The 27,010-nt window shown below is 39.2% G+C and overlaps 2 protein-coding genes across 8 annotated transcripts in view; both read left to right on the top strand.

Moving 5' to 3' along the window:
* osbpl2b (oxysterol binding protein-like 2b) overlaps window positions 1-4,100 on the top strand; it is an 84,135-nt gene extending 80,035 nt beyond the window's left edge. For all 6 annotated transcript variants that reach the window (XM_069884133.1, XM_069884137.1, XM_069884135.1 and 3 more), the window contains 2 exons: window positions 2,276-2,366; window positions 2,839-4,100. In XM_069884133.1, the coding sequence (XP_069740234.1) occupies window positions 2,276-2,366; window positions 2,839-2,941 (194 nt within the window). In that variant the 3' untranslated portion in view covers window positions 2,942-4,100. The remainder of the gene's footprint in view (window positions 1-2,275; window positions 2,367-2,838) is intronic.
* A 9,575-nt stretch (window positions 4,101-13,675) lies between these two features.
* Window positions 13,676-26,335, top strand: adrm1 (ADRM1 26S proteasome ubiquitin receptor). Of its 2 annotated transcripts, none has more exons than XM_069884141.1 (9): window positions 13,676-13,986; window positions 17,412-17,528; window positions 18,950-19,076; window positions 21,033-21,119; window positions 22,094-22,178; window positions 22,943-23,277; window positions 23,717-23,874; window positions 25,363-25,465; window positions 26,047-26,335. In XM_069884141.1, exons 1-9 carry the CDS (start codon window positions 13,774-13,776, stop codon window positions 26,172-26,174), a joined length of 1,353 nt encoding a protein of 450 aa, XP_069740242.1. In that variant the 5' UTR covers window positions 13,676-13,773; the 3' UTR covers window positions 26,175-26,335. The 2 variants fall into 2 exon arrangements, with proteins under 2 accessions (XP_069740242.1, XP_069740241.1); XM_069884140.1 differs by having other exon boundaries at window positions 13,677-13,986; window positions 23,714-23,874.
* The last annotated feature ends 675 nt before the right edge of the window (window positions 26,336-27,010 follow it).

Raw genomic sequence — 27,010 nt, 5'->3', positions numbered from 1 at the left:
CAGAGTTAAGGACATCTCTTCTGGACTAGAGAATAATTTGAAGTGAGGGGTGGAGTAGGGAATTCAGTTGTCATGGTTCATGTAGGTACTAATTACAGTAGACAACAATTTTTTTTCAATAGTTTGTTTCCTGAAAAAAGAATTGGGGTTTATAATAGACAACTTCAAGATGAACACAGATCAGATTTGGTGTATCACATAGAAAGTTGGAGAAACATTAAATTAACTTGTATTCAATTTAGCATGTTTAATTGCATAATGATGCTGGATGCATGGCATTAGTTGAACTGACCTAAAAATGCTTTGCTACTGATTTTAGTTTGTGCTCCGCATCGGATGTTCGTGTCCCCAACAATAAAGCCTCCTTATTGAGGGAAGAATGAGCTATTTATTCCATGAGGTGTACTTTCATATGAACAATGGCACCAATGTACTGGCAAATTGCATAATGGCCAGGACTTTAAATTTGGAGGGTTGGGGTGGGGGAGAAGGGTTCGATTGTAATGGTTCCAAACGAAATGGGGGAGCACTAGCACAATATCATGTGGGATCAGAGTGGAAATAAGGAACAGCAGGGATGAGGGTGGCAGTGTTTGTAAGTGTCAATATATTTCCCTATGATTAATTATAAATAGCTTGTAAGAATTGAACTGTAATTACTATAAGTAATTTTAATCTTCACATTAATAAATCTGAGAATACTGTGATCAAGGAGTTTGTGGAGGATGTCAAAGAATGTTTTCAGAGGAATTTATTATTATTTAAAATTGTGTGTGATGAGGAAGGATTAATAAGCGATCTGTGGTTAAGCAGGATGCTGCAATCTTATCAATGAAGAAATATTAGCCATTTAGTAAATGCATTCAGACAAATCTGTTGGTTTTAACAAGCAGAATCAATGAAAGAAAACATGTAGATGTATGAAAGAAGAAAGTCTGCAGACACTGATTGTAATTAATACACAAAAGTGTATTAAGTCGAGCTGCTGAATTTCTCCAGCACCTTTTGTGCAGATGTGTATTTGGATTTCTAGAATGTATTTTTAAGGTGCAATGTAAAAGGTTTGGTGTGCATGATGGTATTTCATAGAGGTGGGGGAATTAAAAAAGGCAGAAGCTCGGAGCTTTTTTGAGGAAGATGTAACTAGTGGAGTGCCCCAACAATCCATTCTTGACCATCAATTATTTGCTATCTCTAATAAGTCCTGGAGGAGGAGACATAGTGTAAAGTGTCAAATTTTGCTCATCATACTGGAGCAGGTGGGAGGCCATGCTGTAATGAGGATATTTGATCTTTGCAGTAGGAGATAGATAGATATATATATATATACACGTTAAATGAATGGGGAAAATACCTGGCAAATAGATTTTAAGATAGCAAAGTGTGATGGAGGAATGAAAAGATAGGTTACTTGCTAAATGATGAAAACTCAGAGGAATCCAAGTGCTGTGAATGAAACACAAAAAATAATAGCCTTCAGATACAGATGGAAATTATGATGGCGAAAGGGCATATTTAACTTTATTACATGGGAGTAGATCGCTATTTAAGGAAACCTTGTATTTCTTTTTTTTAAATATGCGTAGTATTAATTTGTTACCTTGGAAGAATGAACCCTTTGTTGGAACTTCATCATTCCCAATTAATCTATAGATTTGAGTGAGAAACATTGGTTCCTCGCTTCCCCTGAAGTGAATCAAATGCCTGAATTTTTCAATTTATTCTATTTGCAATCTGGATGTTTCACCAGTTCCTTCCGTACTCTTGGATGGACACCTTTGTAGCAAGTTGGTTGGAGGGATGGCCAGTTTTTGAAAGCAGGCTTTCAGAAATACAGCAGCAAAGATTTTGTGTATTCCCATAAATATTTGCCATTTACAGTGGTCTCAGCTGTTTCTATATCATATGGAGTGAATTAAATTGCTTGAAGGCTGGCCTCTGTAATGGTGGGTGTCCTCAGGAGAAAGAACTGGATACTTAATTAATGCCAATATAGTGCCAAATGTCAGTTATCAACACCATTAGTACCACACTATTGTAGCACTAGAGACCTGGTTTTGAATCTGTTGCTATCTGTACAGAGTTTGTATGCTCTCCCTGTGACCATGTGCGTTTCATCCCATGTTTTGAAAGACCTACAGGGTTAGGCGGTTAATGGGCTCCTGAATCAGAAGCACCTGTTACCATGCTATATACTTTTTAAATAATGAGCAAATTGCTGAAGCTTAACTCTAGTCATAACTTGTTGAACTAGTTTTTGGTTTTGCAATTACAGATATTGCTGGTGCAGAGAAAGAAAGATTAGAAGAAAAACAACGTGCAGCTCGTAAAGAGAGAGCCAAAACTGAAGAGGAATGGCAAACCAGGTTAGTTTATTCCAAGATTTCCAAAAGAAATATGGATTTAAAACCATTAAAAAAAAATCTTCAGTTTTATGTCCAAGGTTAAAATTAGCATTGTATCTTGGGTTTGTACCCAAGAAATGGTAAGATGAAACGCATTGGTATTCCTACATCTTTTGATAGAACAATTCTTTCTCGCCTTGTTCTTAGATGGCAAGTTATTTATTTATGAGGAAACAATATGTTTTGAGTTGTACATTGATTTGCTTCGTCATATTGGCATATGTCATGTTTGTAATCAGATAGTTTCTGATCACATTCAGAATATTTGTTAACCAACAGTAGGTTTAGCAAGGTAACATTCTACTACTTGAAGTTGGGTTTGATTGGAATGCAATATTAACCAAGATGCAGATGAATCAAATTTGCTAATGGATTTTAAAAGATGAAAAGGCATAATCTTTATTACTGAAATTTTATCCTTTTTTTTAAACAGGTGGTTTCGACAGGATATCAATCAGCACACACGAACACCAGACTGGATTTATACAGGGAAGTATTGGGAAAGAAATTATGAAGATTGCCCTGATATTTACTGAGGATTTTATTTGAATGTCCGATCAAATGACTTTAACATTTCTACTACTTCTAAAACTCTACACTGATTTTGTCTGTTTGCTTTTATTTTGTTAAATTCACACTGATGTCAGTTTCAGAATCTCTTAACTATAATGTTTATGTGCAATAACTGACAAGAGGTTTTGGAGAGATTTTCCATGTCCTTCATATAAATAATACAATGCTTGAACTGACTCGACAGCATTTCTAATCTGGTGTAATGGAATTAAGTGCAACCTCTCTCAGTAGAAACATTTAGATGGATTTCCTGCCAATGTCCCCACAGTCCTCCAAATGGCCAATTGAATTCATTAAGTGGGTAGTTCAGTACAAATTAGGATAGCATAGATTCAACCCTTGGTTTGAGCTGGGTTAGAATATCTCATGTTAGCATGGTTTCTACCAAGGGCATCCCTGGATTAGTATGGATAAACTAGCCAAGGTTTATAGCCTGATCATATTCATTGCCCTTTGTCTGAAGCATGCATTTATAAACAAGGGGTAAGGACAGAATAAGGCCCACTAATGCAAAACAGCTTTCATTCTGTCACTACAAAGACTCGCAGATGGAATGTGTTTACTTGGGTAAAGTACCAGAAAGCAGCTGCTGTGAATGGAACTACAAAGAATGGCATCTTCTAGGGAGAAATGGAGAAAAACTAAGCAAGAAGATCTTACAGAATTTGCTTTACTGGAGCTTATGACTTGAAACTAGGTACTTGTGTTAGAAATGCTTAATCACCATAGATCTATAGGTCTGAATAAATGTTTCAAATCCACTAGAGTGATATAAAATAAATTTGTACTTTTTCCCTCAAAAATAACGTATCACATTAATGCAAATATAGTGATCTTTTTATGCAGTTTAATGGGAGTTGTAATGAACATGTTGGGAATGAGGAAAGGAAATCAATTTAAGCAGACCTCTGTAAATATCTTCCCAGTGATCAGAATATTGTGCTGGGTACTATGTTATCAATGAATCTATAAATGGTGAATGGGATTGAAATAAATACAGCTGTTAAGCACTCATTAAACTGTAAAATAAATATTGGTGTTGCACACCTTAATGTTAAAAATCACACACAAATGACCTATATACTGTTTTTGCTGCAATAGTGAATAAATATTTTCACCTCAGTTTTAGTGATGGTTCTTTAAAATTTATGGTTTTAATTTCCTTTGGATTCTTTATCTAAAGTATGACTTTCTCAGGAAGAATCCAAATATTTTTTGCTGGCTCAGATTACAAAACTTAATGGAATACCTTTCTGTCGTTGATAATAGATGTCTTCAGTTAATTGATCCTCTTATCAGTAGGAAAGGCATTTTGCTAGTCTTAAAATTTAGTATATAGTAGTCAGCCATGAACCATCTTTGTTCATTTTTATCTGTTTGAGAATAATTCTTCATTTTTAACAGCTGCTCTTTACAGTAATCCATATCAAGGCATAACTTAAAGATCCCCAACTGCATTACAAAGCAGAAAGCTGCTTGCAACGTTTGCGTGAAAATTTGCAAACACAATTGTGTATCTGTATTTTCTTGCCAAAGTGATCTTTTATTTACATTCACGTATGTGGATGTTCCAAAGCCATAATGCTATTTCAACTTGAATTCACAGATAAAATTTTGTGGAATAGGGAATCAAATTGTACAAAGACAAATAACGGATTGAAATGATGGGAAATTTTGCTAATAAATTGGTGAACCTTATTTACTAATAATTAAAGTGATTCAATAAGCTTGCTGGGAATTAAAGAACTGTAGTAGGTAATCCCATTGATCAGCAGAAATTATTCACAATTATGGAAACAGTAGCTACATTTTCTGTTGTTATGAGCTGACTGTTTGGCTTCCCCTCATGCAGCCCATCTAAAAATGAACAGGTAAGGCCTTTTTATATTTTGTGGTGTGGATTTGGAGGGAGAGGTAGGGCAAACACTGAAGCTCCACACCCAAATTCCTGACTGCCTGTGTGAGCTTTGCACAAGTAAATGATGGTGAAGATGATGAATGGATTAAAATTTGATCAAGTATTTTGAAAACTGCAGGAATAGCCGATTTTTATCCAAACTGTACTGAAGAATATGGTTTTCAAGGGTGTGCTAAAATACTCTTTTGTACAGTCATTGGAGCAAAACAAATGTATAAATATGAGGTTGAACATTAACATAAGGTCTTATATAAGGTGCTTTGGTACTTTTTTTTATTTTCTAAATTGCAAAGGAAGTTGCCACCCAATTAATCTGGCATTGATCTGGAATGTTCTGCTAATAAGATTGGGGTGTTCTTGATTAAATTGCATCTGCTGTTGATGCATCCTCAGCAAATCTACCACAGTAAATTAACAATAGAGCTAAATTATCTGTATGTATATCAATGGAAATATTTTGCCCAAAGATGGTGTTTTTGGTAAGGCAGTTAAAATTTAGTGTTCATATTGCTGCTGGATTAAACCTCAGCACTAAATTATATCGTACACATTATTTTTTATCCCAAGGAGTTACTTTTGCCTTTAGCACTAAAATTGAAATGGATAAAATCATGGATATTTACCCAGATCATGTATAATTTGGAAATTTGTGGATAAAGTGCGTCATTTTATGACTGAAAATAAATAGGTTGTTGTCTGTTAAGAGGTTGTTTGGAAAAAATCCAATGATGTATTAAAGATGCATTACATTTTTCTATCATATGGGCTCATATTTCAAACTATCGAAGGTTATGATATGATGTATAGTTTTTGTTCCCTTTACATTGTTTTGGCTCAAGTTTTTTTTAAAAAATGTAGTACATCTAAACATTAGAATATAACCTGGTCACACATTTTGTGGTACTAAAGATTTAAAATATATATATAGAAGTAAATAAGAATTAATTTTATTTTTCATAGTTATTAATTAGTCAAAATGATAATTAAAGAAGACATGGTCTCTTTTCACAGTTTGTGGGGGGTGGGGGGGGGGAGAAATTGCTCTTTAAAATTAAATTTTAGCATTTGTGACTTGCACAATTGTCACAGCCTGAATTAAGTTCTTAATAACTTTGTATCCATCTTCCAAAAAAATTGTCAAGTTAAGTAGTCTGTTCTACTTCACATATTCTATAAAATTGGTATATTTCTAAATTGTCCATGTGTAAATGTTGCACCTCCTTATATTTTAAACATTATGACATTTTAGCTCGAGTAGTGTTTATTTGAATAGTTTGTTCAAGTTGCTATCTAGTTCACAATCAATTCTTGTACACTGATTTATATTCTGTATAGCGCTACAGATATTTGACTAATTTTACCTTACTAGACAGCTGCTTCTTAGTTGAATTGTTTCTTTGCCTTACTAAATGTTGCATGAAGAGTTCAGTTCATAAAATACAAACACTTATGTAAAATTGACTTATTTTTATAATATTTAAATGTCAAGGCCCATTATTAAAGCTTCAAGTCAGTTGTAATATTTTTTCAGAAGAGCCTGCATAATTCTAAATTAATGTATGTTAACAAGTCAAAATGTATAAATATTAAAAATAAAACATTTTTTGAAATGTTTGTCAGTTTTTGTGTTGCAAGTGGATTTACTATGGTGAGGCCTGTAATAAGACAGGAAAGATTTGCCTTGGGTTTGGGACTGGAGAGCAACTTGCACTTGAAAAGTCATGATGTAATTTAATTCTGCCATATTGTCATGGTATTGTTCAGATATTCTATGTGCCAATCATAAGGGAAAATGATCAGAGTCCAGTTATATAATCATGAAAATGCATCACGAAATTTGTTTTGCAGCAGCAGTATTGTGCAGTACAGGTGTAAAACATCTATAAATTTAATTTACATAAATACACTATTTAAAAATGAACAATTAGTGTAAAAGAAGAGAAAAAAAGTTAAGTAGTGTCTGTGGTTCATTGTCCATTCATAAATCTGATGGAGGAGGGGAAGAAGCTGTTTTTGTAACATTGGATATTCATTTTCAGGCTCCTGTACCTCCTTCCCGATGATAGCAGTGAGAAGAGAGCATACCTTGCGTGGTGGTGTCCTTTATGATAGAGGCTGCTTTCTTGAAACCACCTCTTAAAGATGCCCTTAGTGGAGTGAAGACTAATGCTCATTATGTCACTGGCCGAGTTTAAAGCTCTTTTCCTGTGCTATGCATTGGCGCCTCCATAACCAGACAGTGATGTAACCGTTCAGAATGCTCTCCAGGGTACACCTACAGAAATTTGCAACTGTCTTTGGTGGCATACCAAATCTCCTCAAAGTCATGAAATTTTGACGCTGGTGAGTATCTATAGATAGATCCTCAGAGATGTTGACACCCAGGAATTAGGACTGTTCTGGTTTCCCCTTCCTGAAGTTTACAATCAGTTTTGCTAACGTTGAGTGCAAAGTTGTTGTCATGACCCCACTCAGCTAGCTTATCGACCTCACTCATATATGTTTCCGCATTGCTGCATGTAATTCAACAACTCTGGTGTTATCAGCAAATTTATAAATAACATTTAGTTGTACCTAGCAAACAGTCATGGGTATAGAGAGAGAGTGTAGAGCAGTGGGCTAAACATGCATACTTTTTTTAAAAAATTTGTTTTTTTGTGCACCATTCCCAGAGGCACTGCAATACTGGGTGAGGTATGCCCGTGTTGATTGTCAGTGAGGAGATGTAACCAATCAGCACTGACTGTGGTCTTCCAATGAGGAAATCAAGTGATGTTATTGGATCAAAGCAAGCAGTACTTATTTTAAAGTCATTCTGACCAAAGTGTCATTTAACATAGTTGAATAGCAAAACAAAAGATAATTTGCCTAAAATTGTTGTGGGACCAGACAGTCGAGTTTCTGATAATGGGTTAAAGAACTGAGTCACCCGAAGTGGAAAATAATTGAAGTTTTGATTGAAATATAATGTGAATTTTGCATTGCTACACCCAGTTGAATAAAAGATTTTTTTGAATGCAGTTTTGTGGAAAATTCACTGCAAAGGTTTTTCAAAGTTATTAAAGTGTGGGTGACAAATTTATGAAAGTTTTAAGCTAGGGGTCCCCAAAGTGGTGGAAGGGGTCGTTGGGACTTTCCAAGGGGTTGATAAATGCCTGGGGGTCGATTGAACTTTGGCATTGAAAGCTGACATTCCTATTTAAAAAAAAATCATAAAATACAACTTGCTGATACACATTTCTGATTTTTATATATAATTAGTTTTTATTGTCATTTATTTCATATTTTTTCTGAAACATAATGATAATATAGTTAATAATTTATTATTGGAATCTCAAGACATGGGAATGTTGTAATACCCGTTTCCACATGGATGAATTGACGGATTTTCTTTATTCATGCTCTATTTTAAAAATACTTGATAAACGTATTAACTATATTATTCATCATGCAAAATTTTAAAACATTTTAGCTTAGCCTTAGCTTTACTTTCAAGTATATAATGAAAATCTGGGTTGTGGCAATGCTATCCCGGTTGTGTCATTTCCTGTTCAATGGCACCAACTAGTCCATAGGCAGCCAGTGGATATTCATGTGACATATTAATTTATTATGCTGCATTTCGACTTATTTCGGTAAGTTTGAACTTTTACATTAAATTCGAACATTATATTCATTATTTTGTACATTTCTCATGATTTCCACAATGACTAAACAGTTTTTCCTTTTTGTGTCCCTTTATTTCATAAGAGATATTCGCAGGGAGGAGTGGTTACGGAACAACAGTCTCACGGGGTTTGGAATGCAGTTTCTCTCACAGAGGTATATGGAAAGCAAGGGTTGGTATGCAGTTTCCTTCACTAATGCATATGGAAACTGCACATCTATTTATTTGTTTGACCATGCATGGGGTCGATGAGGGATCAAGGGTTCCATGAAGAGGCCGATGGTCTAAAATGTTTGTGGGTGCCTGTGTTAAACAAAGAACCTAAAAAGAGAATATTCTTCTGAACAATGCCTTGGAGTGAAAGTTCCATCATCAGTTGTGAAGTTAATGTTACATGGCAGATGAAAAGATTTAGTGAATATTTGTTTTAAGTTTATGGGTGCTGCTACTGAATTGCATATGCCACTGAAAGGGAGTAGATTTTCATGCAAGTTAATCACAAGAATTTGCGGGCTACAGGTGTATATGTGTGCGTTTGTGTATTAAACTCCTGAACTTGGTTATGCAACTCCTATCTGGCGTGTGCACCTGAAAGCCTGCCAGTCAGATGCATACACACAGGCCTGAGATTTGTGTATACAGATAGTGTACAAACCAGGTATTTGTGTGATGAGATTTTTGCAACTCTCTTTAGAGACATGATCATTCTCAAATTTCTGAGCGTCTCCAAATTTCTGAGTCTGGAAAGATTTTTTGGCCTGTTCCTGCTCTCTAGAACCCTCCATACTTTTTCTAGATAAAGTAGTGACTTGTGGTATAGTAAAGTGTGTATTTTTACATTTGTGCTACCACGTCCTGTACATGGGAGAACTCGAACAGATTGGGCGACAGTTTGAGGACTATCTCTGCATCTGTTGATTCCACATTTCTGAGAACTCATTTTAAATTTCATGCTGCTTTTCTGTGCTTGTTTCCAGTAGAACTTAATGTAACTGTGAGGAATGCTAACTGCTCTTTAGAATAGACACTTTGCTGGCAGTAGGAGGTGAAAGTAGAATCACTGGAGGGAAGGCTATCTTGTTCACAACTCTCTGCTTTCTTGCAGTATGAGTAGCGCAGTTTCCAAACCAAGGTGTGATGCCTCCAGACAGGCTACAGGTGCATATCTTTTATTTTTTTAAAAAGTGACAAGGGACACTGGGGTCATTTTGATCTTCCTCAGGCTTCTGAAGAAGAGGAGGTGTTAGTCCTCTTTATTGGCTATAGTAACAATGTGCTTTTTTTCATGTACCATCATGCCTTTGGTCATTTTTTTTGAACAATTATCCTAAAACTATTTGAATACTCGACTGTGAGGAAAATTTGAAATAGCGGAGAGACTAGTTGAATGGATGAACATGAGAAACAAAATGTAGCATGGCTGTTTGGAGTTGCATTTTGGTAGGAAGAATGAGAAAAGGCAATATTAAATAGAGGGAGCTATTCTGAAATGGTTAGAAGAACCAAGATCAAGGGTGTACATAAATCTTTTGGAGGGCAGAATGAGAAATTGGTTTAATAAAGCATGCAATAGCCTGGGCTTTATTCTTGGAGGTACAGATGAGTGGGGAACATTTGTTTTCAATTGGAGTACTTGGCATACCATGCTTGAGTAATGATGGCAAGCTTTGGGAAGAATGCAAAATAAACATAAAATCTTTCATTTTTGGAATGATTGAGGTGTTTTGAATGGAGAAGTTGGGATTGCTGGAACATTAGAGTTTGGGAGTGGATATAGTGGATCTCATGAGTATGGTAGTTTATTGTCATACAAATATCGTATAGATATGTACATTCTTACTTTAAGATTGAAGATATAGTTGCCATTGCATCCACAATTTTTAATATATATATATATATGCAAGTTTACCTTGATTTTGGGGAGGGGGTTTGGGGTAGACTTGATGTGATTTTTAGGTACTTTTGTTTTTTTATTTTTTTTAGTTTGCTTAACTTGGCAAATATGGTTTAACATGGTTATTACAGATCAATTCAATAACTTGTTTCTTATGTTGTTCAAGGAATTGTTGATGTAGTTTTATCAATTTTGTTTCTTTTTTTTGCCCTTGCATGTGCACAAGATGATTCCTTATGTGCTTTTCTTAAATTCTGTATGTAAGTTTGTTAAACTTGATAAAAATACTTGAAAAAGAAAGATTGTCACGTGACAGTACAAAACATGTAATATACATGAAATTGCCTTCTGCCTGCCTTAATGCAGACAAAGAGTCTCCATTAGAGTTGCCTGTAAAATATGAGAGAAAGAGAAGCAAAAGATAGACCTTTTAGAATCACCGAGTGAATTTGCCTCAGCCTCAGCAGCTACACACTCCTGTTTGATCCATTGACAATCAGAGTTCCAGATCCAACCCTCTGACACAATCAGGAACCCTCCAGCACCTGAGGCCCTTTTGTTGCCCTTCTTGCTTTGAGCACACTCTCGAATCTTGGTGCAGACACATGGTTCCCATGAGCTAGTCTTAAGTAGCGCACAGCCTATGAGGTGCCCTGACCACAAATTGCCCACAGCCTGTGTGGGTCCTTCAGCCGCTGAGCCTCTTGCCAGTCCACTGCCTTGGTCACAGTCCTGTAGGGTGGTCGTCTGCTTCTCCTGCTTAACAAGAAGGGGATGGGGGGGGGGGGTGTTCTTCCCATTACTGGTGCTCCCGTCCAGTCCACCCCAGAGTCTGCAGCCCTGCCAGGCCCAGACATCACCACCTTGGGCACAGACCACAGTTGCAAGATGTTAGATCAAAAACTGTCTAGGACATTTTGACCTCCACAGTTTGGCGCTAACAGGCTACAACAATTTATTCACTTATTATTCTTGCTATGAACTGAGGAGCAGCACTTTGGGCTGACGTGTGGGACCCTGCATTCGGGATAGGCGGCTGTCACTAACACATCAAGCTGACTGACATGGCACTATGGATGCTGGAGGCTTATCAGCGCTTGGAGGTGAGTAGGTGGCAGATGGTGGGAGGGAACCTGTTGCCAAGTCCTTTAGAGGCAGGAGAGGCAGGTGGTCTCAGGGCTGGGGACCGAACACTGATCACCCTCTGCTCCTGGTCCCCTCCACTCGCCCCGCCCTCTCCCCTTTCCTGTTGTCAAGAAACAATTTTAATCCATGCTTAATATTTATTACATTTAATAAAAAATTATAATAAATTATGTAATGTCGCAAAATGCCGGCGCCAAACTGCGTACACCAAAATGTCTGGTTCTGGATTTAAAATGCCATTGGCTCCTCTAACAGGCTGTTTAATGCCTGAACAAAGCTGCTGGCATTAGAATTGGGTGATTGAACCCATGGAAGCAGCACTGTGTCTCTTCTTCCTGCTCTCCCAGGTCCATACCATTATAGCAACTCGCCATTTTTATGTGAGAAGTACTGGTAGAGAAGATTCATCAATAGTAAAAGTTAAGTTACTGGTTGTTACTGGAAAAATATAAAAGAACAAATAAATATACAACAGTTGATGGTCTAAACTTTAAACACAGATCGAAGGAGCTGAGTGGACTTAGGGAGGAAATCAGGAGAACATGAACCAGACATCATTTAGGGGTTGGCAGTGGAGAGAATCAAGAACTTTAAAGTCCTGGGTGTCAACATCTCCGAGGATCTGTCCTGGAGCCTCCATATCAATGCAATCACAAAGAAGACTCACTAGCAGCTATACTTTGTGAGGAGTTTGAGAACGTTCAATATGTCACCAAAAAATCTCAAACTTCTAAAAATGTACAATGTCTGGTTGCATCACTGTCTGGTACAGAGGTACCAATGCTGAGGATGGCAAAATTCCAGATGGTAGTTAACTCTATCTGCAACATCACGGGCTCCAGTCTTCACTCTATCGAGGACATCAACAAGAGGCAGTGTCTTGAGAAAGCAGCTTCTATCCTCCAGGACCCTGGCCACCCATGTGTAGCGTGAATAAAAGCTCTCATAACTATGGGTAGGGTTTCACAGTATTCTTCGGAAGGGTTCAGGATTTAGGTGGGAAAACAGGGTTATGTGTGAGCAGTTGGGGGTGGGGCTGGGAGGCAGAACCAGCCATCAGCACAACACACTACCAGTGAATCCCAGTTCACTGCACCATGTCCTCTTCATCAGGAGCCTAAAGATGAACACTCAGCAGCACAAGGACAGCTTCTTCCCGCTGCCATGAGAATCCTGAATGATCAATGAACCAAGGACACTGCCTTCCTTTTTGTGCACTATTTATTTTTAAATATAAATGCACTGTGTTGCTGCAGCAAAACAATGAATTTCGTGATGATAAATTCTGATTCTTTCCTTCAGATTCCTGAATGACAATAAACCACAGGCACTGGAACAGAGTAAAGAATCCCAGAGAACGGATATTTATAAAGAGAAAAGGAATGGAGTAAATAATCCTAGAGGATGTGGACTTATAAAGAGAAAAGGAACATGTGTAAAGAGATCCCCAGAGAACAGCGATTTATAAAGAGAAATAGAACGGAGTAAAGTATCCAAGAAAATGGGGTCTTATAAAGAGAATCTATGAGGACCTGGAAAATCTCAGGATGTACCGACCTAAGAGAGGCTCTGCTTCCTCAGAAGTGTGAGGAGGAGCTAGTGGAGTTGTTCAAGTGAACCGGTACGGACTTGAAGGGCCGACATGGCCTGTTTCCGTGCTGTAAATGGTTATATGGTTGACTTTTTGTTCTTGCTCAATTTTTATTTATTTTGGCCAGATGATTTATTTAAATGTTTGCTCTGATATTCATGACAATAAATTCTTATTCTGAGATTGATGTACAAGGGTCAAGAACTAGAAGGAGAATGAAAAGCACAAGGAGGGGTTCAGATCATAGTGTGTGCCAAAATAGGAGTGGAGGCAATTTAAAGATATCAGTTGTAGTTAAGTGCTATTTAAGCGTGTAATGCTGCTTGGAAACTGTAGGGGGCAGTCACTTGGCCAAATCATCAATGACACAGCATTTCCACCCACGTGTCGCTCAACCGAACCTGACAAAGGAAGTCCTGACGTCGTTGACAGACAGCCGTGTTAGCCAATCAGAGGCAGGGATACGGGAGGCTCCGAGCCAGAGGGGGGACGTGGGGTTAGGTTGCAACTTCGGCGGCCTTGGTCGGTGTCTGGTGTCCGGGAGGGGGGGTGTAAGATTGGCGCTCCGTTGTCACGGCGATGTCGGCTTCAGGAGCACTCTTTCCCAGCTTGGTGGCCGGGAGCCGCGGTTCCTCCAGTAAGTACCTGGTGGAGTTCCGCGCCGGCAAGATGTCGCTGAAGGGGTCGACGGTGACGCCGGACAAGCGGAAGGGTCAAGTGTACATCCAGCAGACGGACGACTCGCTCATCCACTTCTGCTGGAAGGACCGCTCCGCCGGCACCGTGGAGGACGTAAGTGGCCCCCGAGCCGACGGCCGTAGGCTGGCGCATGTGGGGGGGGGGGGGGGGGGAGAGCAGATTTATTGGGAAGGGAATGCGGGGAATGGGAAGGTGAGGGGGGATTTGGGAGAGGGAGAGAGAGGGGATGGGGAGGGGGATGTGGAAGAGGCGATGGGGTGGGTGGGTGGGGAAGGGGGTAGGTTAGAAAGGGTCTGGGGAATAGAGGATTGGGATGGGGACGTTGGGGAAGGGGTGGGGAGAAGGGGGTGGGGACGTTGGGGAGGAGGGGGGAAGAAGGGGATGGGGATGTTTGGGAGGGGGTGGGGAGAAGGGGATGGGGAGGGGGATTTGGAAGAGGCGATTGGGTGGGTGGGGAAGGGGGTAGGTTAGAAAGGGTCTGGGGAATAGAGGATTGGGATGGGGACGTTGGGGAGGGGGTGGGGAAAAGGGGATGGGGATGTTGGGGAGGAGGGGGGGAAGAAGGGGATGGGGATGTTGGGGAGGAGGGGGTGGGGATGTTTGGGAGGGGGTGGGGAGAAGGGGATGGGGAGGGGGATTTGGAAGAGGCGATTGGGTGGGTGGGGAAGGGGGTAGGTTAGAAAGGGTCTGGGGAATAGAGGATTGGGATGGGGACGTTGGGGAGGGGGTGGGGAAAAGGGGATGGGGATGTTGGGGAGGAGGGGGGGAAGAAGGGGATGGGGATGTTGGGGAGGAGGGGGTGGGGATGTTTGGGAGGGGGTGGGGAGAAGGGGATGGGGAGGGGGATTTGGAAGAGGCGATTGGGTGGGTGGGGAAGGGGGTAGGTTAGAAAGGGTCTGGGGAATAGAGGATTGGGATGGGGACGTTGGGGAGGGGGTGGGGAGAAGGGGATGGGGATGTTGGGGAGGGGGTGGGGAGAAGGGGATGGGGATGTTGGGGAGGGGGTGGGGAGAAGGGGAGGGGGTGGGGAGAAGGGGATGGGGACGTTGGGGAGGAGGGGGGGAAGAAGGGGATGGGGATGTTGGGGAGGAGGGGGTGGGGATGTTTGGGAGGGGGTGGGGAGATGGGGAGGGGGATTTGGAAGAGGCGATTGGGTGGGTGGGGAAGGGGGTAGGTTAGAAGGTCTGGGGAATAGAGGATTGGGATGGGGACGTTGGGGAGGGGGTGGGGAGATAGGGATGTTGGGGAGGAGGGGATGGGGACGTTGGGGAGGGGATGGGGACGTTGGGGAGGGGGTGGGGACGTTGGGGAGGGGGTGGGGAGAAGGGGATGGGGACGTTGGGGAGGGGGTGGGGAGAAGGGGATGGGGACGTTGGGGAGGAGTGGGTGGGGGAAGAAGGGGATGGGGATGTTGGGGAGGAGGGGTGGGGACATTGGGGAAGGGGTGGGGACATTGGGGAGCAGGGGGTGGGGAAGAAGGGGATGGCGATGTTGGGGAGGAGGGGGTGGGGGAAGAAGGGGATGGGGATGTTGGGGAGGAGGGTGTGGGGAGATGGGGATGTTGGGGAGATGGGGTCGTTGGGGAGGAGGTGGGGAGAAGGGGGTGGGGACTGGGGGAGAAGGGGATGGGGAACTAGCATTGGGGTTGAGGTGGGTATTGATGGGGTGGAGGGCTGAGGAATGGTGTAGCTGGTGAGGGGTGTCAGGAAACTGGCAAAGGCTGACCGGTAGGGTTCATTTGGAGGATATTGGGAGTAAGAGTGGGTTTTGGCAGTGAGCGATGGAATGGATACTGGAATAATGGAGATGGGGAGGTTGTTTGGTGGGTTGAGGTTGGGAGGCAAGGGAGGGGAAATGAGGAAGTTGGGGAGCAAATGGTAGAACTTGGAAAGGGATTGGAAGTGAGTGCTCAGGAGTTGTGATATTGTGGAGCGGGGAGGATATCTGGGGGGGGCTGTGGTTGATGGTTCTAGGAAGGATTTCTGCAGGATTGGTGGGGTTCAATGGTGATGGAGTTTGTGGGAAATGAGAAAGTAAGGGATGAAGGAGCTCAGGAAGGGGTGTGGGGAGAGAGTTGGGATGGGGGTGTAAGAGGGACTAGCATGTAGGCTAGGAAGTTGGGAGATGGGTGGCCATTTATCCAAGACTAGAAAGAACAAGTTAGTTTTGCTTTTCTTTGGAATTTGAATTGGTGGGATGATAACAGTCATTTTCATATGATTTTTGGATATCTGTGTGAAGTGTCATTGCAAAATCTCATCTCTTCTCAGACATAACTGGAGAGATGCTCTGGAGACAGTTCAGGATTCATCAGTGACTTGTACTTACTTCCCATAATCTACAAAGATGAAGAGAAATGAATGTTATATGGGTTGAATAATTTTTGTTTTAAAATTTGGTGGTCCCCTTTCATAAACTATAATTAGTAAAAAGGTCAGTGGAGAGTAGAGAATTCTGGCTGGGGAAGGACTGTCTAATGGATGGATAAAGGAGAAAATTTATTAAGGGAGCAATGAGGAATATTTTACTTGAAGGTGTGCAAATTACTGGAGGGGGTGTGGAAATTGTGTTTTTGGAGAACTGGTGATGGCAAGGAATCAGGCGAGGCCGAGAGGCTTGAGCTGAGAAATAATGGTTATTACTGAGTATTGAAATCACATCATATCCTTGCTTTTGATCCCTGTGAACGTTGCTAATGTTGCCATATAAGAGTAACGCTGCAAAATGTTGATCAGGTCTTTTATTTTGGTACTTATCTTGCTCCCGATTTAATTTATTGAGAAGTGTGAAAATTCACTGATGGCTTGGAATTCAAAAGTGTCACAAACAAATACTAGTTGTACAACCAATGAAAGTGTTTCTCTGGACTATGGTACACACACAAAAGTGCACAATTCCCAATACTACTTAACAATTACCTAAATGTTAGAAATAAATATAGATAAATGCAGTAACTCTCCCCCCCACCCCCCCGATATCCGGCATCTGGTTGGTTGAGGCTGCCAGTTGCTTGAATCCCAAATAACGGGGATTTTACCTTATTTGAGATGAGTTACAGGATACTTACCGTTGCTTTTCCATGGGTAGGGTGGGATAAGTTGGTCAAAATTCTCTGAAGAGTTGTTGGGACAAATGTAAACATCCCAATCTACTTTTAGCATAATTTTTCCCTCTGCTGTGCTTTTTTGTGTATGCTTTCCTCCTTAGTGCCACTGGGGGGCACCATGCTAGGGTTGTTTAACCCTATGTTTCAAATTCTTTTAAATTTTCTAAGTTGTCATCTTAAAATTCACTCTTTTATCACTTTAGCTCCCTTGGCTTGGTTTTTGGATTGCTATATTTGAAGTTGCGTGGAATAGAACAAATTTCAACTTTAAAGCAGAATTGTTAGGATTTTTTGGACTTGATTTCTGCCATGTGATTTTTTTTAAAAAAGTAAATGTAAAATGAAATATGTGAGAAATAAAACATAGATCTTTTCCTACTTTACGATTCAGTGTGGTACTATTTTTCTGCAGGATTTGATCATTTTTCCAGAAGACTGTGAGTTTAAGCGAGTGGCCCAATGTACGACTGGTCGAGTATATGTGCTGAAGTTCAAGGCTGGATCCAAACGCCTTTTCTTTTGGATGCAGGTGAAAATAAATGGTGTTCAGAATAAATATCATTTTATTGAACCTTGTTGGTCTCTGCTTTGTATCATAACCAAATGTAAATGGGGAGGGGGGGGAAACATCTTTTCAGTTTGATTTCTCATTTAACTTTTCTGTAATACATTGGAGATTTTCAGGATGGTAAAGAGACATTAAAAAAAAAATTATCCTGCAGTTCAAGTTTTGGGTTCAGATCATAGTGTGTGCTTAGGATTTGGCAACTGCAGAGCCAAAATAGGAGAGGAGGCAATTTAAAGTCCATGATATCAGTTGTATTTAAGTGCTTTTTAAGCGTGTAGTGTTGCTTGGAAACTGTAGGGGGCAGTCACTTGGCCAAATCATCTGATGGTTCTACATCATGAAAATTACCCATGATATGAGTGCTTTATTGAGTAATGTGAGAATGAGGGCTAGTGCCAAAACATCACTTCTATTTCCACTTAGAAAATCATTCAGTTAGTTTAAAATTGCTTTGTTTATTGATTCAACTAAAAAAAAGTACAAAGTCAAGAGGGTTTGCAATGTCGATAATGTCACTAGTGAAATGTAAACTCCCTAGGGTCAGTTAATATGCTATCTTTTGGTCTAAATTGATCGCAAACGTGGATTATTTTTCAGGAGCGTCAGAGGCTGAGGGGTAACCTGATAGTATATAAAATTGAAATGTTAGATAGTCTTTATCTCAGGGTGAAAATGGCATATACCAGAGGGCATAGTTTTAAGGTGAGGGGGTGTCTAAAAGAGATTAGTGAGACTTTTTTATTTACATTGACAGATGCTGAGAACATATTATAAGGAAAGGCCATTGGAAGCAGGTACAATACTAACATTTAAGAGGCATTTAGATGGAAATGAACAGATAGGGATTAGAAGGATATAGACGATAAAAAAGCAGATGGGATTATTTTAAATTGGCATCATGTTCAGAGCAGACATCATGGTCTGATTTTGTTCTAAGGTCATGTAATACAGCTTTGAGTTTCTAAACTCATTCAAACTGAATAAACTGTTAAATAAAAGGTCAAGTTGGTCTGAAGAGGGTACTTTCCCAAAGTTATTAACAGCTTACTAAAATGCCAATATGTAGCTCAAGAGCTACGTGACAATTATTTATTGTCCTATATTAGTAGTAGAACAAGTTGCTAAACATGAAGTGAGGTGCTAAACTGAGATCATTATTAAGGATTTAAAATGCTATCGCCAACTGATAAATTTGACAGAAAGAGCCAAAAAAAAACCCTCGAGTCCAGGATTCTTTATCCCTTTTTGTATATTTTTGTGGAAAATAGTAATTAAACAATTCATTACTTTTTTTCCTCTTCTGCAGATCTTCTAAGACATTATGTGATTGTGAAGATTATTTTAAACTTGTTTGTGGTTAACCATTATGTTTAATTCTTTAGGAGCCCAAACCTGATAAAGATGAAGAGTTCTGCCGTAAAGTGAATGAGTATCTGAACAACCCACCTATGCCTGGAGCTTTGGGTGGTGGTGGCAGCAGTGGGGGTCACGAGCTAGCAGCACTTGGAGGTATTAGATTATTAGAATTTCAACCTTGTGTGATCAACAGTATGACAGTATCTTGATGTAAGAATGTAGCTTCTTAAATTTAATCTTGATTCTGATATATTATGCCAGAGTGATAATCATGGGTATCTGGAAGAAATACATATCTTTCTCACAATTTCTTCCCTTTTTTATCTCACTGACAATGTTAACTCTTTCCTGTGATTTGTTCTAAAATTTGAAAACAGCAGTTGTAAAAGAATGTGTCTTGGCAACTGACTTTATCTACCATATATACCTGCGTATGATGACCCTAATTTCCTCCTAAAATGTAGATTTGAGCTGTACTTGCTGTATAAGACTACCCTAAGTCCCAATAGTACTTTACTGACTATCCCACTGAAGAATGGAGTGATGATGTCACAATATTTCAAAAGAAAATTACCCAGTAAAAGTTTTAAATTTTATTAGCAGATAATTAGCTGTCAGCTCCTTTAACGGCCTGTTCAGAGGCTACAGCAGTTGGAGTGGGTGGATTGTCCCCACATAGGAGCACTTAGACTTCGCTGTGAAGGTTCGGATTTTATACTAGGCATGGACAAGCACTTAGACTTCGCTGTGAAGGTTCGGATTTTATACTAGGCATGGACAAGCACTTAGACTTCGCTGTGAAGGTTTGGATTTTATACTAGGCCTGGACAAGCACTAAGACTTCGCTGTGAAGGTTCGGATTTTATACTTGTCATATAAGATGACCCCTGGTTTTGGGGTGACATTTTTAAGATTTAAATACCATCTTATAAGCTGACATGTAAGGTAATTAATTGACTTGTTTTGGTGAAACCTTGTAGCTGATGCAGTTGTTATCAGACAACATACTTTCAACAGTGATTGTAGATGATTGGAGATCTAGTCTAATTTTCTGTTCTTTATCCATAATCAAGAGATGAATTTCAATCAACTATTTGGTTGAAGTGGCTGTTGTTGTTTATTGTCTAGACTCTTTAAAGTACCCAAAATGTTTTATTTTGTAAGGTGTAGTATGCTTTGCCACTGCCATTTTATGATATTATTGCATAAAATATGTAATTGTATGTGCAGAGCTACAAGAAGGAAAGCAAAGAAAAAAAACCCACTTTTTTTCACTTAACAACAACTAATATCAGATATGAATTGAGATAACAGATTTCTGAAGCTGACAAAAGTGAATATGTAGAAACCTGAAGATCGCTTTTGCACAGAAATAAGTGGTTTGATTTCACTAATCAACCTGTTTCTGGCTCTCTTCACATGGGCTACTTTGATGACCTAATCTTGTGTATATTCCACACATTCATCTCGTTTCCAAGAAAATTAATTTGTCAACAATTGTTATGATATTTCCTGTGTTCCAAATGTTCTGTCAACTATTCTTCCAGCTTCTTGTATTTTTTTGAGCACTATTTTAAATTTGTTGGTTCTTTTTATTAGCCATTTTATATGCAATTTGACACTGGGGAAACAAAACAAATAACTACTTGAGTTTTTCAAAGCTTTTTTATGTTTTAATATGGCAAGTTTGAGCTGAAGCCATTTCTATTGTTTTTGAATTTATCTAATGCTGAACCTTGTTCATCCCCAAGGCCTAGTATCTGTTCTACTGTTAGATACATAGCTAGTAAATCTCAAATTAATTTGGTTTTTGTGGTCAGTGCTATTCGTACTACCATCTTTTCAATGTATCAGTGTTCAATTAACAATCTACAATTTAATTTCTTGTTATTTTCCAGATATCTCATTTCACACTGTAACCATTCGAACTGCATCTGCTACCCTTTTGCCCAACATTCTAACCTGTTTATCCTGAAATGTCACAGATTTCATAACCATTTCATGTTCTCTGCAAATTTTGACATTTCCCCTAAATCTAGATTATTTATGTAGTAAATAAGAGGAGCCCAACACAGACACCTGTGATGGTCATTCATCTCTTTATTCCAGGAGAAAGTGGTCTGCAAAGTCTTTTGGGCAACATGAGTCATAACCAGCTGATGCAGCTGATGGGAGCAACCGGTTTAGGTGGACTTGGTAAATATTAATTGCATTTTATAAATTGATCTTTAACAAATGGCAAACTGTACAGAGCCATCCATTTGTTTCTCACTGGATGGAACAATTGCACTGTTCATGGACTGGTAGGATCCCACACCTAACAGGACCGAGCAGCTGAGAACACAACTGTTTATCAAAAGGAATGTAGAAATTCAAGTCAAGCTAACTTCTGCTGTGTAGTCAGTGGCTCAATAAAAAGCACTTAAAACAGTCAAAATCTAGTTTTGATGTTTTTTTTTGCTTAGCCATTAGTCATGGGGTTTATTTCAAACATTGACAGAATTTTCTTCACAATCACACTAAAAGTTATATCATGAAACTTCTGTCTTCAGGTTATTTCTTTGAGGAATAGATAATTAATTTCTGCGTGGATGTGGAGTGAGAAATGTGTTCTGGTCAATTAGCTCTACATTCATTGTTGATGCTGGTATCTTCAGCAACATGAAAATAATAAATTCTGCTACCTGTGTGAACATAAAGCACCAGTTCCATAATTTGATGAAAAAGGAGGTGCTGTTTTTCCTTTAGGCAGTTTTCCTAATTTTATGAGTTTTCTATGCCATTGTTCAACATATTGTATATATACAGTAAAGGGTGGGGGGGGGGGGAGTATTGTTAATTGAAAAAGGGCTGCTCTTCAGTCTTGTATAGTTCTTAATGAATCTTGGTTGTAATTTTGTTTAAAAATTCCATCCCTTTTTTGAAAGTTCATTGTCAATTTTAAATTCATTGGGCTTAAACTCATTAAATAGCACTGAATCAACATGTTTAATCGGTAAGTAATTCTTGTTTACCTGAATGTCGTGAAGAAAACATTTTGTCTTTTAATTGTGATTGCATAAGATGGCCAACTTTTCTGTTTTCTTTTGTATTGTAAGATACAAACTGAGGTGTTACTGACTAAATGCTTGCAATTGCAGTGCTACAGTTCCTCGATCTCTCTTTTTCAGGTAGCCTTGGTGCTCTTGCAGGTCCAGCTGGTCTTGCTGGCTTACTTGGCAGTGGAGGTCCCTCAGCTGGTAACAGTTCGTCAGGGTAAGAAAAAAATTCAAAGTAGTACGAATAAAGGTCAAATAATACGGAAAGAAATCTGGCATATATTTGCATGCGTCACCTAAAATACCTGTAGTAAATTTCCTTTTCCAAGTTTGTATTCTAAGAACAGATAAAATACAGTAATAACATTTTGACAAAATTCTGCAGTTTTAATAAGGAAATAGTTAATAATTATTAATTGTAGATAGACTTTTTCCACTGAGGGTAGATACAAGCCAGACGACAAGGGTTAAGGGTGTAAAGGGAAAAGTTTAGGGGGAGTGGAGTGGTGGCAGTGTGGAATGAGCTTACAGCTGAAGTGGTAAATGTGGCTCAATTTTAACTTTGACATTTGAGAAGAATTTGGATATGTACATGGATGGGAGGGGTATGGAGGGTTATGGACTGGGTGCAGGTCAGAATAATAGTTCGGCACAGACTAGAGAGGCCTGTTTCTATGCTGTCACGTTCTGTGGTTCTAATAATAATTTGAAAATAAAGCTTGTGTAATTTAAAAAGAATTTAGACACACAGTACGGGAACAGGCCATTTCGGCCCACGAGTCCGTGCTGCCCAATTTACACCCCATTAACCTACACCCTCTGATGTAGCCAGTCTGTATAATGAAAAGTTGGTTAAAATCCAGATCAAGTTATTCACTATCCCTATAATTTTGTCTTTTCTCCCTCCATTGTAGTATTCTTCAGTTTATTTAATTAAATCATCAAACCTTTCAGTAAGTGCTTTTCATTTTTTTTCTTTAGGTCACGAAGCCAGTCTGCAGCCATTACTCCATCCTCCACAACTTCTGCAGTTCGTATGACGTCAGTACCTTCTGTTGCTCCAGCAATGGCACCGGTACCATCCCCTAGCGTGGCATCAACAAGTGTGCCACCGCCAGCAGCGGCTGCAGCAACAGCGCTAACTACACCAGCAGCACCAAGCACAGGCTCTACAGTTGGTCCAGCCTCTGCCTCTACATCTGTTGCAGCGTCGGGGTCTGTAACTAGCCCAACCCAGCCCATTCAGCTGCGGGATCTGCAGAGCATCTTGGCAAGCATGACTGTTCCTGCTGCAGCAGAAGCGGCAGGACAACAGGGTAGGGATCCAGGTTGAACCTTTCACGTGAAATACTATGCTTTTGAGGTCAAAGTAGATTCCAGTCATGCATTTGCCATTGGCTTCCAGCATGCATGCTTTTAATTAGCTGTTTAAATTTTGCAAGTTGGTCTGTACCAGCATTATTGGATAGAGTGAACGGATCATAAAATGGTAAAACATATGCATTATTTTGCATTTTAGCATATACCCTGCTAAATTTTCTCTGGTCTGCAGTAGTAGGTGATGGGGTCCTTAATTTTGCAACTATTTTGAGTTCACGGTGAAGCAGATTGCATTTGATTAGCCTGATTTGTGCTCTGAGATATTTACTGCTCTTTGATTTCCATTCGTTTTTGATGAGATTTCTTCAGGGAAGTGTGGGTTTTATAAATGATTTGTATCCACGGTGATGATTGCATATTTATATTTTATAGCAGTGGATTTAGCCAGTGCATTGACACCGGAGATGATGGCTCCTATCCTGGCGAATGCAGAGGTTCAAGAGCGATTGTTACCATACCTTCCATCAGGGGAATCATTGCGACAGCCTGCAGAAGAAGTTCAGAATACAATAACATCTCCTCAGTTTCAACAGGTCTGTAATTTATTTGACATCTTCAAAGAGTAGAAAGAAATCTGGATACTGTACATGCCGTTGTATAGGGATGACTCTGGAATTTTCACCTAAATTGTTGGTTTTGAGTGACACCCTTTATTTAACATGACACCCACCACATGCTGTTAAAAGCAAATCACAATACTTTAATAACAAATTATCATTTAAAGTCTTAAATTTTATTTGGATATTTTAAAATAAATCACTGTCAGCTCCTGTAACAGATGAAAGAAGCCTGTACAGAGCTGTCAGTAGTCAGACTGGATGGATGGACTCCGCGGAGGAGCGCTGAGACTTTGCAAATAACTAAAGGGACATGTGAAAGATTACGTTGGACCCAGCAGGAAGATGGTACTGTGATTTCGTCGTTAAGGTAAGAATTTTAGACTCCTTGTGTAGGGTGATCCAATTTTAAGGTGAAAAGTTTAAGTTTTGAGCATCGTCCTATACAACGGCATATATGGTCCTTCAATCATGTTTGCGATGCAAATGTAGAAAGTTCTGAACTTCAAACCAGATGTGTTTGTGCTGCCTCATTTGGCAATGTGAAGTTATTACTTGGCTGGATTGATGGATAAACTGAAGATTAATTTCGTAGAAATTGTCCAAATTCTAGTAGATAGAGCATTACTAAGTTGTCACAGAATGTTTTACCTCAAGGATTACTGAGGTGTATCTGGAACCACAAGGTTAAATTGTCCAATTTAATTGAAATAAATTGAAATTGTTTTATTGGCGCAGCAATAACTGGAGAACAGGCTTATTATTAGTTTACAGGGAAGAGTTAAACAGGTTAGGATTTATTCCCAGAGGTGTTGAAAAATGAGGGGAGATTTAATAGCAGTGGACAAAATTATGAGGGGTATAGATAGACTAAATGCAAGTAGGCTTTTTCCACTGAGCTTAGGTGAGATACAAACCAGAGGATATGGGTTAAAGATGAAAGGTGAAAAAAAAATTAGGGGGCAGTTCTTCACACAGAGAGTAGTGGGAGTGTGGAATGAGCTGCCAGCTGAACTGGTGAATATGGGCTCATTTTTCATATTTAAGAAAAATTTGGACAGTTACAAGGATGGGGTGGGTTTGGAGGGACATGGACTGGGTGCAGGTCAGTGGAACTAGACAGAATAATTGTTTGGCACAGACTAGAAGGGCTGAAGAGCCTGTTTTCTTTGCTGTAATGTTCTATGGTTTTTAAAACTTACAGAAATGTTTTTGGTATACCCATGCAAATATGGATAAACAAGGCTGATGTGAAATATGTGGAATGAAACAAAAATCTATAATCTAGTCACACTATTTAAATTTTTTATATTTGTAAGTTTCCTTTTTAAAATTGTAGTACAGGAACTAACATTGAAACTTTCATGTACAAGGAGCTAGCTTCACATTTTTGTCAGTTTGGCTATATTGGAAAATATTAAATGATGGTAAATCTGCACAGTTTTGATTTGTTATTTTTTGCAGGCCATGAGTATGTTCAGTGCTGCATTGGCTTCAGGCCAGTTGGGCCCATTGATGAGTCAGTTTGGGTTGCCAGCAGAGGCCGTGGAAGCAGCAGGAAAAGGAGGTAAGTGCCATCCTTCGCAATTTCTGGCTAGGATTTGCTTTGGGGAGCATCAGTACTCTATATAGTGTGACTCCTTTATACTTCAGACTATGGAGTAAGAATTTGAAAGGGATTCAGATGTATGGATTCTTTGACTGGCACATTAATCATAATCTCCTGACCCACCGTCATCAGGAAAAAAATGTTTATTTTGATTTAATTGCATGACTTGCAATGTGCAAAACTGTTATGGAAAATAAGATTAGATTCCTAATGTTTTAATACATACTTTATAGCAAAGGCACTTTTATTGGTAATATATTTTGCCTTCATGGATGAGTGAAATATAGAGCAAGGAAACAATTCATTTTTTAAAAAGTGCTATTTTGGTTGATTATTTTTTCATTTTCGCTATTAAGTTTTTGTGTTCAGTCAGACTACACACTGAATTAGATTCAAATTGAAAGAAAAGGACGTATTGAATCTTCGGTAAAAATCAAAATGTTTAATCTGAACTTGGATTAAAACTAAACTTTGGGAGTTTTTTTTTCTTTGTTGCCTTTTAACTGAAATTTCAAGTTTGTGTGTTTCTCCTTCTGCAGATGTGGAAGGATTTGCCAAAGCCATGCAACATAGTTCTACATCTGCAAAGACACAACCAGATGAAAAGGAGGGAGACAATGATTCAAAGGACAAAAAAGATGAAGAGGAGGATATGAGTTTGGACTGAAAACTGTTCAGTGATTTTTTTTTTCCTCTTTAAACCCTTTACCAAGAGGATAAGGTTAAAGTAATGATATGTGCACATAGTTTAAATACTAGCAAATTGTGGTTGTATTCTATTAAGCCCGAAACTTGGCAATATTAAAGGTTCCTTATAGGGCAAAAGAATTTTGTTAATGTCAGTTATTTTATTTTACAGTTTTATCTGTGCAAAGTGGCATCTTGGTTACAGGATAATGCTCTTGGTATTACTCTGTGTTCAGAAACTGCAGAATTAGTGTGTTTACAAATGTGTTCATCCTGAGGTTTATCAGTGGTTTGCTGCCAGGAAGAAGACAACGCAAGTGAAAAGATGGTGTGGAATTTGTCTGAAAATCCTGGACCACGGTTGATGGAGGCACAAAGAGGAAGAACAGCTGCAAATATTTAAGTATGTTAAATGCTTCAGTGTGTGTTATAGTTGTGGTGGGGGTTAGTTGAGTCCATATCATGATTTTTTTTTTAAAGCCTTGGTCCCTTTATTGGGCTTTCATGGGAGGATTGCTGCAAGTGTGCATTTTTAAAATCAGTGCTGTCTAGTTTTCAAACTTCTGTCCAACAATGTGGTTAGTATACCTCTGTTACAGCAGTTTAAAATTTAGTTTGCCTTCTCATGAAAGGGCTGTGCTATTTTAGAAATTTAATCACCAGTACGGTGGTCTTTTGTTATCGACTCGCCAGCCAAAGGAAGAAGTCTTGGTGCTTTTAAATTCGGGTGTATTCTTAACTCCGATGCAAATAGTCCTTTTCTCCTCATGATCAATTTAAACAGTAACACTTGTTAAAGGGTGCAAGAATCTTGCA

Source organism: Narcine bancroftii, chromosome 6, assembly GCF_036971445.1.
Source record: "Narcine bancroftii isolate sNarBan1 chromosome 6, sNarBan1.hap1, whole genome shotgun sequence".
Classification (NCBI taxonomy): Eukaryota; Metazoa; Chordata; class Chondrichthyes; order Torpediniformes; family Narcinidae; genus Narcine; species Narcine bancroftii.
The sequence above is the reverse complement of the archived record's forward strand: the minus strand, read 5'-3'. Positions and strand labels throughout refer to the sequence as shown.

Bases quoted from the DNA above. Each gene is read 5' to 3' on its own strand.
- adrm1 (XM_069884140.1), top strand. From the start codon at position 13,774: ATGTCGGCTTCAGGAGCACTCTTTCCCAGCTTGGTGGCCGGGAGCCGC. The intron at 13,987-17,411 runs GTAAGTGGCCCC...ATTTTTCTGCAG, and splicing joins CCGCCGGCACCGTGGAGGAC to GATTTGATCATTTTTCCAGA. The intron at 22,179-22,942 runs GTAAGAAAAAAA...TTTTTTCTTTAG, and splicing joins GCTGGTAACAGTTCGTCAGG to GTCACGAAGCCAGTCTGCAG.